Source organism: Strongylocentrotus purpuratus, unplaced genomic scaffold (genome assembly GCF_000002235.5).
Source record: "Strongylocentrotus purpuratus isolate Spur 01 unplaced genomic scaffold, Spur_5.0 spur5_scaffold_10, whole genome shotgun sequence".
NCBI lineage: Eukaryota > Metazoa > Echinodermata > Echinoidea > Camarodonta > Strongylocentrotidae > Strongylocentrotus > Strongylocentrotus purpuratus.
Window position 1 is genome coordinate 29,472,433 of NW_022145595.1, and position 15,508 is coordinate 29,487,940.

The window sequence follows — 15,508 nt, forward strand, 5'->3', positions numbered from 1 at the left end:
AGAAATAAAGAGAGAGAGATAGAAAGTGTGAGAGAGAGAGAGGGAGAGAGGCGGAGACTAAGGCAAAGAAAGTGAGAATGAAAGAGAGATAGAAAGTGTGAGAGAGAGAGAGAGAGAGAGAGAGAGAGAGAGAGAGAGAGAGATAGAGAGAGAGAGAGAGAGAGAGAGAGAAGGAGAGAGAAAGGGAGAAAAGGATAATAGAGAGAGAGTGAGAGAATATCGAAAGAAGGGGGCTACAAAGGAAGAGAGAAGGTGAGAGGACGAGAGTATGGCAGAAAGATAGAGAGAGAGAGAAAGAGAGAGTGAGAGAGAGAGAGAGTGAGAGAGAGAAGGAAAGAGACAAGGAGAATAGAGTGGGAGTGAGATAATGTCGAAAGAAGGGGGCTACAATGTACACTGTTAAATTGAAAAATTCAAACTGATTGCAAACTTCTCCAATACCCCCATGTGGGTGACATGAGAATGAATTGCCATTGTCATTGTCAGGCGTTTCTAAGCGCACAGTTTTCATGAAGTTAGTGAGAAAAAAATTGCATTCACTTTGCGTTACGATTTTCCTCACTACCGTCACTTCGTGAAAACAAGGACGAGATGGTTCTGTCTAACTCAGTATAATTATTTAATTATTCAATTATAATTATAAAGTCAATTTAAAAAGTCCTTGATCAAGGAAATGTTTCTTGAAAAGGTAACAACGTTGTCGACCTTGCAAATCAAATCACCATCTGCTGGGGTGTTTCACAAAGCCTTTTTTCAATAACAAATGACAACAATTAGTGATAATTCTGCTGATGACCAATCAGAAGCAAGGATTTCAGTAGCTTATACAAAAACTGTTATTTGTCACTGATGACATGTTTTGTGAAACACCCCTGTGTATGACATCATGATTACCCACAGTATCAAGCTGTCTCCAAATAATAGTCTATGTTTTAAAAATTGTAAACAGAATGACTTGATCCAAGCTCGGAGTCCACACTGAGAGCAAAGGCTTAGTCAAGATTTCGTCGTGAGAACAGAAAGACTAGTTTAGACAAGAGCAAGGATTACAAACAAAAGCGGTAAGCACAGATTAATCTCTTTGAAATACGTCATCAAAATCTATTGTAACACGACATTGTCGTTTGTCTTGGATGACTTTTCAAGAGAAATAAAAACGAAAAAAATGAACATTAATGTCTAGATCAATGTTATACGCCCGTCTAGAAGTTGTAGCGGGACCCCTCTTTTTTGCACTCGACTTGGTGCTTGTGTTTTTCTCATCTTGTAATGGTAATGTATTGTTACTGAACATAATGGTATATATTATTTTATCTTATCAGCAAGTTTTGATAATAGCAAATTATTTGTATATGTTTTTGTAATTTTAGTGCATGTAAAAGCACATTTAGATGTATAACATGTAACATGCAACGTGGTATTAGTAAGTGATCCGAACTGCCACATAATAGCGATTTGATTGGATATTATGTGAATCAGAGGATCATATTTAAAGTATTTCTTCAATTAATGAAGAGCACTTATTTGTTTTACTACTCCCCTCGTTCTAATCTCTGTAGATTCTCTTTCAGAAGGCCTCGATCCATCTAACCTCATGGCAACCATGTCATTGACATTCCTTTTGGTTTTGGGGTTGATTTCTTTACGGCCATCTTCGGCTCAAAATGGGGCAACTTCGGAGATGGTAAACCGAACGCAATCTAGTACGACCACATCTACGGAAACAATGGTATCATCAGTGACAGCAACACCGAAGATGGAAAACAAAACGCAGTCTAGTAGTACCACTTTTGCGCATACAATGATATCTTCGACCACCTCTGCACAGATGACGGATAGGCAAATTGAGGGCACCACTGCTACAGAAGAGGCGACAGGAGCTATTAATGATGTCTTAGAGAAACTGTCTGTGTCTCCCACCTTGATAACAATGACTCAGCCAGCATAAGTGTGTGTGTGTGTGTGTTGGGGGGGGGGGGGGGGGTAAGAGGACATATTTTATTTCTTTTTTGTCCCAAAATTTGAACATTTTGCCGATCGATATTTCGTTTCGTTGGGGGGGGGGGTGGGGGTAAGTCAGCTTTTTGGGGCCATCCATTACCACAATTTTTTTATTTTTTATTTAAAAGAAAATCAAAGGGGGGGGGGGTTCCTCAAAAACATACACATAACAAATTTAAAGGGAGGTTCAACCCCCCCCCCCCCCCTGCGTACGCGCCTGGATAGTGTGATAAACAACTCTGAGTACATTAGTTGATTTAAGGGACACAACTGGTAATCGTCTCCAACCCGATCTGATGTTTTCCTCAGCTACACAAAAAAGTATATTCGTTTGTAATGAAATATCCATCTCCTTCAAGATTTAGGTCAGGTCTTTCATTTGTCATTCATGAATTTTGTATCATTGAACAACAAATTAAATGGGAAGAATTTTTATTGCAAATTTATCACCCTTTAAGATAAATCTTGGCGAATTCGACAGACACCTCTTAACAAATCTTAACATTCTTACGCCCAGATTTTTTTCGCCAAATATTTTTTTCGGGGATCCCGCCATTTTGTAGGTATGGAAGAGATCGCGTTGGTGGAGATATTGTTAAAACATAATTAGCCAGATTGCAATCTAACACCCGCCTCTTTCTGTCTCTATACATGCGTCTCACTATGAGTGTGCTCCACCTTTCAGCTCTTTACTCTATTCAATGTATAAACATCATATTACATTCACATACCTCCATCATTTAACATCATGATCATAGCGCACTTGTACAGGGGATCGTTATGCTCGTCTTTATTATTTATGAGGTCGCCAACATGTCCTGCATTTTCAAATTTTTCAATGATTTGTTTTTATTTAAGGTATAATTATTCAAATTATTTATATTACGATACGATTATATATATTTGACTTTTGTTCAACGAATTCGTACCTAGTTTATATATTAACTTCTATTTTGTTGAAAACCGCAGAAAAAAAATCGATCGATCAATCAATGAATTATTATATTCGATCCAAGTTCGATCCTGTTACTGACTTACATGATTATGATACAAGAAATAGCCGATTCAACTGTAATTTACCAGAAAGAGAAGTTAGTATTGGAAATTCGTTTCATTACATTGCCATAAAACATTGGAATTCCCTTCGTAATGATATAAAGGAAATAGAAAACTTTGCTCATTTTAAGAGGATATTAAAGGAATACCTAACACTTGAGGGTCAGAGCATAGACAGTAGGTCCATGGTCAGAGGAGAGAAGAGAATGACATGTTTTATGATTGAAATACAGATTTGTTTTCCTTCTGCCGGTTCATACTTTTAATTTTGTATAAACTTATGTTTTTGTACGTTATAGAAATTCGACATATTCATCCTTATTTGCCTCTTCTTCCTCCTCCTCTTCCTCCTCCTCCTCCTCCTCCTCCTCCTCCTCCTCCTCCTCCTTCCTTCTTGTTTTTGTAGTAAAAAAGGTGAGTTAATTTACTGTTTTTGTACGTTCACGTGTCGTCTTGTTCTTCGTTATCCTCTTCAATATATCTGTACACGTCTGGTGTGTGTCATAGATTATTGCTATCGTGATAACTATACTTATATCGCCCAAATGTGAATGTTAAAATTTCTTGGTACTAAACATAGCTAAAACGAAAGAGATGACTTTCGATTTTCGTACAAACAAAGGTCAAGCAAATCCAATCATGCTTAAAGGACAGGATATACAGAGTGTCAAGAGTTTTAAGTACCTTGGTACAATAATTGATAACGAACTCTCATGGAAAGACCAATGCCAATCTCTGTATGCAAAGGCTCAACAACGAATGTACTTCCTACGAAAACTGAATTCGTTCCATGTTGACAGAACCATTCTGATGTTATTCTACAAGTCAGTAATAGAAAGTGTAATGCTTTTTAGTTGTGCGGTTTGGTACGGTGGGTGCAGAAAGGATAACCTTAAGAAACTGCAGAGAATATCCAATCATGCTAGCAAGATGACTGGCGAAGTGACAGATCTGAAACAGGAATGCGTGTGTACAATATTGAAACAGGTATCCCAGATTTTGGAAAATGTTAACCACCCCCTTCATCACTGCTATACCCTAATGCGATCGGGGAAGCGGTACAGATCAATGTAGGCTCGAACCTCACGATTCCTTAATTCCTTTGTCCCGCTTTCCATTCGTAAATACAATGAACAACTCCAGTCAATTTGAATAAGCCTGTATCTTGCCACTTCGCTAGTCATCAATTTGCATTGTACCCTTTCCTTTTCAACCGAATGTACCAGTATCACGAGCAAATAAATAATTAATACCCTATGATACCATATGTTATTCCAAGTTGTAGTTATATACCGTTTAATTTATGAAGGAAAGAAAGAAGAAAGGATTCAGCTATAAAACCGTGATAAAGAATGATACATGTAATAAATACTGTTGATAATGATGATGATAATAATAATAATAATAATAGTAACAATAATAATTATGATAACGATAATAATGATGATGATAATAATGATAAAAATAATAATAAAATATAACAACAATACTACTTCCAAATTCTACGCAATCGTACATTTTCAGTAGTGTTGGAAGTCCATTTATTTATCTATTCTATTTTTCTTATATAATTCCACTATGTAAAAACGATTTATATCCGTGTTTCCATATGAATTTGTCATTGTACATTTGCTACTGTTTATTATCTATTTGTGTATATTATTTTCTATTGTATATTGTTCATGTGCCTATGTAATGCCAACAAATGAATTTCCAAATGGACCAATGAAATTAATCTGAATGAATCTGAATCTGAATCTGAATCCTTTATGTCCTTCAGACAGGACTTAAAGCCGTAGGTCCCTGGGTTACTTATCCACAAACATATACTCAGGCGTTGAGGATAACTGGCATCGAAGGGGGGGTGGCACGGTCTAACTGTGTGTATGAAACATGATTTAACAAGGCAGTTGGGTCGGGGGGAGGCATATACATGTCTTCCCCGTCCTCTTTGATCTCTATTTTCCTTTCTTCCACTGGGGGCACACCCCCTCCGCCCCCTTAGATATGCCATTGGTCAGGCAAAGATAATCATCAATCATCCAATAAATCACTGAACCAATCAATAGCTTTCAAGTTGCCGCAGTTCCACTGCTGTGACGCCTCGAACCCTTGCCGCAATCACAGTTACACTGTTCTCTAGAACATCCAAAGACAGCACACAAACCACCTCTGCATCTCAGTACCGTGACACACATCGCGAGGATACCAACGAAGAGGATGATGAAGGCGGCGACGACACCGAATGCGATAAGTGCGTACCTCCCGGCATCTGGTATTCCACCGTTGGAGCTAACTGTGACTTCTGGAGACGGAACTATTTCAGTGGAGGTTATTTCAGTGGACGAAAGGTTCATAATTGCCTGAAAATCAAAAAGATATTGAAAGGGTTAAGAGAGAGGGATAAGAGAGAGGGATAAGAGAGAGAGAGAGAGAGAGAGTGACAGAGAGACAAAAAGACAAAGGCGGAAATAAGGGAGATATATATATATATAGAGAGAGAGATATATATATATAGAGAGAGAGAGACAGAGAGATAGAGAGAAAGAGAGAAAGAGAAAGATAGTCATAGAGATCCTCTTAACTTATGCAATAAATGATTAAGGTGATGGTAAAACAAAATCGTTCAAATTACGTAAATGGAATTATTTCATAAGTGTAAACAAAGTATAGACGAAGTTGATAGTTCCATTATAATACAGAGGATCAGCAGATGAGACGACTTCCATTAAAATATGGATGAAGTCAATACGATAGGTACATATTTAACAAGATTGACCGATTTGAATCACAAATGACTAAATTTATTTCAGCATTTGCCTGTTCCAGCCCTTTTCTTGGACGAAACTGAATTCAACTTTGTGAAATTTAATGATAAAAATCCTAAATTAGAAATGGGAAGTCTGATTTTCATATCTATGGTGTCTACACGACGGTTTCATGCATAATATATTCTCATAAATATACACTATACGGTAAATATTATTGGCTAATTCATGCAACCGCCTTCGTTAAGTCTTTAGCTCTTGCATTAGTTATGATATAGCACATCATTGCGAGCTCTCAGCCAGAATGACGCAGCTTTGGTCGATTTTTTTTTAATTACGTTGATTTTTGGTCATCCTTTTGCAATGTAAGAGAAGCTATTGAGAAAGATAGTTCATCTACTATTCAGACTAATTATCCATGTTTGAAATCTCTATTATGTTTCTTTGACTTTTCATGATTTCTATGAAAATGGTGAATAAATTCAATCCAATGTTTTAATAACTTAAAAATACTAGGAGATCAAAATCAATAAAGGGAATAGCACTGCACACAGAAATAGGTATGTGGGACCATACATACACACGGCGTGAAAGTTTGGGCTTTCGGGCTTTTTTCTTGACATAATGGAAAAATAAGGGCACAATGAACATCAATCACTTTTAACCCGTTCACTACTGAATTATCTAATTCCCATAGACTTAACAAAGGGAACACCGGGTTCCAGTAAGCAATGGGTTAAGGGTCATTTTATGCACTTTTATCTTCATCAGTGACAAACACAATACGAAATCTCATACACTCTCTTAAAAGTTTCCGCGACGTTCACTTAATATTAAAAAGTTAAAGTTAACGGGAAAAACAGAAATTACTCGACGCCAATAAAATATTCTTGGAAGGAACAGAGATAACGTCTAATCATATTACTGTCTGAAATTGATGTCACTGGTAGTAACACACAACTTGGCTAAACACTTTTAGAAAACTACATGGGGTATGGACTATGTTGCGTGTTAACTAGTAATCCCACATAATTCCCTTTTTTAATTAAACTACTAAAAAGCAGTATCCCTCCAGACAAGAAAACACTTAATAAATGATCACATCCAGACAAATTGATTATGGTTAAAAACTGGTTCTATATTCTATAATTTCACATAAGATACAATGATTACAGAATTATCAGAAACCTCTTCTGTCTATCTCAACAGTGACAGACAATTAAACTATCACTAGGCCCTTGGTAGTTACTATTAATAATCAAACATAGATAACTTCCAACAGCACATTAATGTAAAGGAGACTCAACTTAGTCACTATGGTATTAATGATTACCGCTGAATACAAGTCTCGAAATATCAGGAGTCTAGCTGTTCAGTACAACTTAAAACAGTACTAAAACAAGTCAGTTAAATATCATTCACACTGCATGAATAATAACAGTCAAGAAAATACTACTCAAATCTAAGCTAGACAGCGTTTAGATTTACTTACATAGATCTAGGCACGAAATATTGTGGTTCAAGAAACCGCTAAACAAATCTCTACTAGTGTATGTGTACGGAATGCACAACACGAGAATACAACAATATATCGGTGGATCTAGACTATAGCAGATCTAGATCAGTAGACCAGGCATAGGCCTAGAACTAGTGCAATTATAAACATGTAAAATATGTGTTAGTAAGCGTACGCACTCAACAACAGGCACTCAGTCAGTCAAAATAAGGCCTCGCAATGATAAACAATGCAAAGCATAAATCACAATATAATTAACGTTACGTGAGTCATTGGAGTTAAATTCAAAGTAGATCTTCTTCAAGTTCTAGGTAGATGTAGAAACTAGCTAGTCGAAAACAGTGGTCGACGAGCTGGTTGTCGATCGCGTAGGATATGCAGACGATGATCGACGCTAGGTGAATACCACGATGATGAAGACGATGTTGAAGACAACGATGATGACAACAATGATGAAGACGACGCTGGTGAAGACAGCGATGATGAAGTCGACGATGAAGACGACGCTGGTGAAGACAGCGATGATGAAGACAACGATGATGAAGACAACGATGATGAATCAGTTAACAGATGAATACAATGATGATGCAGTCAATGTCAATAGATCAACTTCAGTGACTTGCGATGCAGGTCGAAGAATCAAATGTCGAGACAATATATATGAAGTCGATGATAAAAGGTTGTCAAACAATAATGCAGGTGAGAAAAACGTTAGATCATATTAAATGTTCTATTCTCACTGCTGGTGAATTAAAGTGTCGTCAATGTTGAACATCGAGAGAGTCAAAATATATCTTGCAAAACGTACAAGATGTAAATAGGTGAGCACGTCCACCGGGAATGGTCCGGGGACGTAGCAGTTCAATCCTCGTTGGATACAATTTTCTAGGTACAAATATCAACACAATAACAGCATGTGTGTATACCAATATTAAAACAGCTCACTGATTCCCGCACAGGAAAATCAGAAGAGCGCCAATCAACTACAGCGCGATTGGTTCAAAACAAGCGCACATGTATGTTAATAAGGCACGTGATCTAAATACTTATGAATAAATACGCGTACATCTATGTTAATTGGTCATGTGATCAAAATACTAATGAATAAACATCGTTATATAATAAATCGAGTTAAAACCAGTTCTGAGGACATGGCGTAATACCAAATCCTCGAACTCTCAATGACTTCTAAAGCGGCCATTTTGGATTAAAAACACAATATGTATACCAGTGAATTATAAATGAATGCACTGTAACATTTGTCGCTACACACTCTTATACAGAGGAATTATACCAACCAATTTGTGCATCCTAACAAAAAGGTATAAAGAATTCATACTTACATGCTTTGACAGACCAAATCATAGTTTAAGGCACCGGTACCGTATGTGTGCATGCTACTAAGCCGATCGTCACAAAAGAAGACCCAAAAGCAGGGGATTCTTTGCAATTCGTTTTACTTGTTCTCTCTTTCCATGCCTACGCTCCAACGAACCCTTTCTTCTGTTTCCCCTTTCTTGCTTGCCTGGAATATTCAGTTTGTGAACAAGTTAAGTCCAGGGGCCTCTAACACTATGAATATGACAGACAAAGAAAGCGGACAAAATATACAGTTCCTCAGGTAGACAAAGGAACATCCCTTCACTGCTTTTATGTAAAAAGTGAATATGCATGTGGCACCTGTTCTACACATTTTTACATAATAGCAGTGAAGGGATGTTCCTTTGTCTACCTGAGCAACTGTATATTTTGTCCGCTTTCTTTGTCAGTCATATTCATAGTGTAACCTCCTGCTCTAACTATGTTATGACAAAACAATTGTGGGTGCTTGAGAGTGTGTGTGAATGAACATGGGTGAGGGGGGGGGAGGGGTATGAACGCAAACTGTATTTCTAAGAATGATCTGTATTGTTTTGGAAAATGGACGAGTGAGGGAGTGGTGGGTGCGTTAATCGGGGGGGGGGGTGTCAAATTGTTTGCACAGCGCTTAAGATATATTAATTATAATTTTGAATATTCATCAGCTTTTAAAATACTAATTAGCATCATATTACAACACGCATACGCTCATGAATGTCAGAGTGTCAGTTTAATCGCAATTAGTAAAATAATTGTCATCTTCTATTAAAGAGCTTTCTAGCTGACCAATTATATTTTTGCGGGGGCCAGTTGGAAGCTTATTTGCACTAAAAATAGGCGTTTATATTTTGGTGACAACGTTTTACTTTTCATCTCATATTTTTTTCCAAACGACCTGACGGTCACCAGATCAACATTATTTTGTTTGTATTATTTGTCTGCTTTGTTTAACATATAGATGGTAAAAGCTGATAGGCATAATTTAGGCAAAATGAGAAATTGCTCATCAGGAAGAACGCAGTATCGTAAAATCAGTGACGTAAAGTGAGAGAAGGCAAGGCCATCAGAACCCGAGCTAAAACAAAGATCATAGCGCACGGAGGTAAAATTAACAAAGGAGGGAAGATTTGAGGTAAAACAAAGCTTCACTAATTGAGCCTTCAATCAAACAATTGATTTAATCAATCAACAAATCAACCTGATAGATCATTTCATAACTTGCAAGAATTGAGACATTCCAATCCATTTACGTGTACTTATCAATCAATCAATCAATCAATCAGTCAGTTGATCAAGCAATCAATCAATCAGTCAATCAATTAGTCAACCTCGAGCATCAAGATAAGCAGTTAATGATATACTACTTTAAAAGTTACCGAATGAATCAATCAATCATCAATAAACCGGAGAATCAATCAATCAATCAAACAACCGGATAACCAATCAAACAACCGGATAGTCAATCAATCAATCGGATAACGAATCAATTAAACAAACACACAAAACAAATGTACAAACAATCCACACTCAGATATCTACCACACCGTGAGTCATTTTTTGAAAGTTTATTCACTCCAAAATTCAAAACAGACTGTATTGATTCAAATCTCCTACCTATAATTAAGCTACACAACGTGAAGCTTATATCAAAAGAAAAAATAGGCATAAAACAGATTTCAACTATATTTCGTGTAGTCATGTGTTTAAGGTTCTCATCAAAATACGATTGCGACACCTGACTTAAGATGTAAGCATTGATTGCAAAAGATGCTCATTTCATCCATGTTATTCTCTACAACATGTTCCCATCGGAAAGAATATACTGTCCCACAGTATGAGCTACTATGACCACATTTGTTCACACTGTGACACTATGAAAATGCTCCAAATCCTCACTGCCTTCATGCGTACGCTTATTGATTGCACGCAGTGACACGTTGTGAAATTACATCTAGTATCTGCCAGCCTATGGAAGTATTTCAGCTCCTATGTTTGACCACACTGTGATGTACACACACTGTCATTTACTATTCTGACCACACCCCACAGTATGTTACCATATGAAACGTTTGCGAACCCAGAGTGTACCTTTATGTGGGAATCGTGTCTGCCACATTGACCACGCTGTCAAACTGGTCCAAAAACCTCTCTGCTGTTACTTTTAATGGTGATGTCTTTTTCCGACCACAGTGCGTTCACTTATGAAACAGTAAGAAACGGGTTGAACAAGTGTGTTCATGTTGCCGAAACTATATTCATTTTTCCGCAGTGTGGTCATTATGGATTCATAATGTCAGTACTAGCACGGCATTTGTGATCCATCATGTGGTTACACAGTAATATGTACCCACTTTGCCCACAGTAGTTTACACTGTGTAACAGCGTTAACAAACTTTGATGATAGAATGTATTCATACTGCTAACACCGTGAACGTATAATTTGTTTTTAAACTGTATTGTTACATTCTATGGATATCTTTCTAGCCACAGTGTTCAATACTGTGAACACGGAGAGAAGAGGGCGTGTTCATATTGCCGTACGTTTATGTAAATTCCCACTTTTACTACAACATGTCCATGTATGAAACCAATGTGAACACGATATGGACAGATGTGACAGCTCTTTGGTTTACACGATCTAAAAGAATAGGACTATGGCAATCTCCTTTGAAGTACAACCATATGTTTGACAATATATTCTTTCCGACAGGATTTTACAAATTCATGAACCTTTCTATTGGACTCACTTATTAGTATCTCATCTCTTCAAAACAAGACGAAATAAATCAATTGCAATCTAAAACAAACTAATATTAGACTCTTCTCATCATGATATGCTCAACATACAAAATATTCAAACGAATTCATACTTAACAAAGACATATGGTATTATTGTAACACAGATGGTATATAATATAACAATTTACTATTTTTCCAAACATCATCTTCCAAGCATCCAAAAGCAAATAAATAAGGTCGGATTTTCTTTTCAAATGTACAGCATCATTATACGCGGAAGAGGAGCAAGAACTTACATACAAAAACACGATTATTGAGTACGTATTGTTTTAAAAAATAGTGCACTTTTGAATGATAACTCAGTCTCTAGCTCTCCATTTGAACACAATATGGTATACATATTTATATGTGTACTATAATTACAAAGGCATCATCACCGATAAAGTAAGGCACTGTACTCAATCTCATCAAATACATTCGGATCAAGCATTCATTTGTACCTATCATATTCAGATAGAGCAATTCTAAAATGAGATGTAATGTCACAGAAAGGAACAGGTCAGGCGAAAGCTAGCACACATTATGTGACAATATGACGTTGATGTGAGGTGATTTATATGATCAACTCCTTCAACTCTGTTAAAAAATATATATATGGGTTAACATCCTTCTGGCTCGATACAAACGATATTGCTGTTTCATTCTAAATTTTACAGAGATATAGCGTCACTCTCTTACGAAATAGTACATGACAGTTTCCAGTGACGTAGTAGAAGCTTGCAGTACCAAGGCACGAGGCCGCTGAGAAATATTACAATCCATAGGATTTGAACACGAAACTGAAATGTGGCCTGGGTTCGAACTCAACTACGACTCTGGACTAATTTTCTTAGACTCGCGTGATAAAAATTTGTCATCCTTTACACTTAGCTTGCAATAAACATTGTGATACAATCGCCATGCATTATCACTTACTTCTTTTTAAATGTGTTTTTGACGTAATGCAAAGTCCTACGAGCAAACGGCATGTTTGATTCAACCTAACTAACAAGGCGATATTAATGACCCCGTGCGTCATTTCATAAAAAGTGCGAACATGACAATGGCATATTACGTAATCAAAACATCATAGACAATGCAATAAGGAATTGAAATCTCCCTTAAGTTGATTTCTCGAAAGCGTTTGCGATCGTGTTGGCTGAACAAAGTGCCCTATCAATCCACATTATACTCCACGCTACTCAAGCAGTCATATATTTTTCCTATTTTATTTTTATTTGCCGCAAACCATCGCATCAGAACGAAAACTCTTGAATGTAGAGTAGAAAGAAACGAAATCAATTGTAATCTTCTCCGCTCTAACATTCGTTGATTATGATCACACATAAAATAATTGACAAATTATGTTCTTTTCTTTTCTATCAGAGCTTATTTTCACCGTAACCGAATTCAGAAACCCCCGATGCACGATAGTTTAATACACAATGATGAACGAATATAAGCGTAGACAAACAACACAAATTTGTACACTCACAAGTCTTGCTTACTATAAGTGCGATGTAGTCTAAGTCGAGCCGGTCAATTACATTTTATACTATAGATATATGTGAAGGAATAGTTTTCATAGCAATTATTTGGTTGAGGAGCTACAAAACAATGTCCTAAATTGTCTTTTAGAACTTCATTCGAAATTCTAAAATGCATATCAGTTACAGGTAAGTTTCAACGATGGTTATTGAGCTCAAGGCTAAAAACTGCTCGCACAAAAATATGTACATTTACATGAAGTATCGTATCTTACTGTACATGTAATTCTATAACTTATGATTGAAGGCTGTTCTATCGAACGAAGTAGGTAATTCTTGCTAAAACATGTGATATTCCTGACTTGGTTTAAGCAGTAATAGTCACAGGAAAAAGTTCGGGATTCTTCTAGAAAATGCGTTGATCTCCTCCAGCTTACACAGAAGCACACTGTGAACAAAATGGTACATACATCTTCACCATTGGAGACGATTGCCAAACTATCCCCTATGACCGAACGTATTTTTTTCTTCAAGAAAAGATGCCGTACTTGTGTAGACTATGCCATTCAGATTTGTTATATCACTTCACAGAAAGTCATTTAAAAAGTAATTTTTAAAGAGTCACTCATGGTCATGGGTGCCTAATCTTCAAAGCGGTCGAGCAACGTGTTCCTAGAGATTTTCCCCTTTCGTTAGAAACCACCATCGAAAATGTTCTGCTTATCTGGTGTAAAAGGCGAACGCACATTTATAAATCGTCGCTCTCGGCTAGTGACACGGTAGGTGAAAGCGCACCATGCCTTGGTGAATCGATACCGAACAACCTGGGTTTGGGGTTGAAATCATTAAAACCACCGCTGTATTTGAGTGGCTTGGTTCCGATCTGGCCTCTACCAGTTGACCCCTGATCAGAGTTCAACGAAGCCGGAGATCCGGACCGGTTATCACCGGTAGATGACCTGCCCCAACCGCGTGGCTTGACGTTAAAGTCTTTAAAGTTGGCCTTAGGGAGCGTTGACCCTGGTTTGAGTGGTATTGAATCCTTGGCCTGTGGTGCCGGGTACTTGGGGAGGTCGCGAGACGCTTTGAAACCAGGCTTTGCAGGGAGCTGTGCTGCTGGTTTAGGCTTGGCCTGAGTAGGAGGAGGGATCTTCATCGGGGGTGGGATCTTCACCTCTTTTTTCGGGAAGGCTCTGGAGACAGAACCTACAGGTGATTCTTGTGCCGCCTCCCAAGGGGATAACTTCTTGATATGAATCTCTGCCGTTGTTGACTTCTCCGGTCCTGGTGGCTTACTAAACGAAGATGGTTTTGCATGCTTTATTGTAGACTCGTCAAGGACAAATTGTTCTGATCTTAATCTCCTCTTTTCAAACATTTCTGCTGCTCTGCCGCCGGATTGACCCTTAAGGCCAGCAGCTAGGACCAGGCACTGTTTCGGCGACACCGAGACGTGCTCGCATTTTGCTTTGCTCTTCAGCTTGACGTTGAAGTTGGTTGGTTCTACCTTGATACGCTGTGTAAATCCTCCTGGAGGTGGTGGTGGCGGTGCGGGAATCCTCCCATTCATCATCGGTGGTGGTGGTGGTGGTGGGGCCGTCTTGATGGTGATGATTGCTGCTCCAGACTCGCCAGTAGACGATCCCTCGCTATCTTCATCCGAATCTTTCTGTCCGGTCGCCTCGATGGTGTACCTGGCACTTCGCTTACGACGCTTTGCGAACATCCTCGCACCTTTTGCCTGCTTGTTCTTGGGAAACATGAGAAGGTCTGCGATCGTTTTACACGCCCGTCTTTTCTCGACAATAGAGACTTCAGGTTCTTCGGTAACCCTTCCAGCTGGTTCCGAGTACGGCCGCTGTAATCGCTCTGTGAAAACATAGGTCAAAACAGAAAACATGAAAAGTCTATAACTGAGCAACACAACACCAAGTTTCAACTAGAAATGCAATCGTGTCACAACGATGTGCGTGCAATGACGCCATGTTTCTACGTGTCAAACGAAAGAGCTTCTCTCGGACTATCCAGAGCAATTTGTACGAAGTCTGTAGCTTCTGTGATATTGGAGATAGGTAGGGCGAAAGAAAGGCCTCAACAGTGACCTTGATGGGATGGTAGTGACTATGCCTACGAAGTTTGAAAGAAAGTGGGATAGGGGAAAGAACCTAGAAAGGGCTCGCAAGCACTGCGTGCAAAACCAATGGGATTTGGGTGTATGATGAACACGTGATGACGCGTGCTGTGGCACTTACGGCCGTCCTAATAACTCATGCAGAGTATAAAGTGGCGTTTCTTTATGTCTCTTTACGGCCCGTATTTGGTATCATTGGAAAGAGAATTTAATGGTTGTTATTGTAAACCACTCCCTTTTTTTCTATGATAATCCTATCGAAACACGTGAAGCAAAATAGATGTATAGGACAAAATGGCGTCTTAAATGGCCCCCTTGACCAATTTCAAAAATCCGGCCACGAGGTGCCCTGCGTATTGCAACTCGGAATGTCATTGCAAATTTTGAAGGAAAAAAAAAGGATGTTTAGGGG

At 38.2% G+C, this 15,508-nt stretch overlaps 1 protein-coding gene and 1 long non-coding RNA gene across 3 annotated transcripts in view; both read right to left on the bottom strand.

The window, feature by feature from the left end:
- Window positions 1-2,767: 2,767 nt before the first annotated feature.
- Window positions 2,768-8,902, bottom strand: LOC115921798. Its single transcript, XR_004063121.1, has 2 exons — window positions 8,685-8,902; window positions 2,768-5,420 (listed from the first exon to the last, which is right to left on the bottom strand). It is a non-coding gene; the product is annotated as an uncharacterized LOC115921798 (long non-coding RNA).
- Window positions 8,903-10,239: 1,337 nt separating this feature from the next.
- LOC752277 (synaptopodin 2-like protein) overlaps window positions 10,240-15,508 on the bottom strand; it is a 31,449-nt gene continuing 26,180 nt past the window's right edge. For both annotated transcript variants that reach the window (XM_011682184.2, XM_011682175.2), the window contains one exon: window positions 10,240-14,834. In XM_011682184.2, the coding sequence (XP_011680486.2) occupies window positions 13,714-14,834 (1,121 nt within the window). In that variant the 3' untranslated portion in view covers window positions 10,240-13,713. The remainder of the gene's footprint in view (window positions 14,835-15,508) is intronic.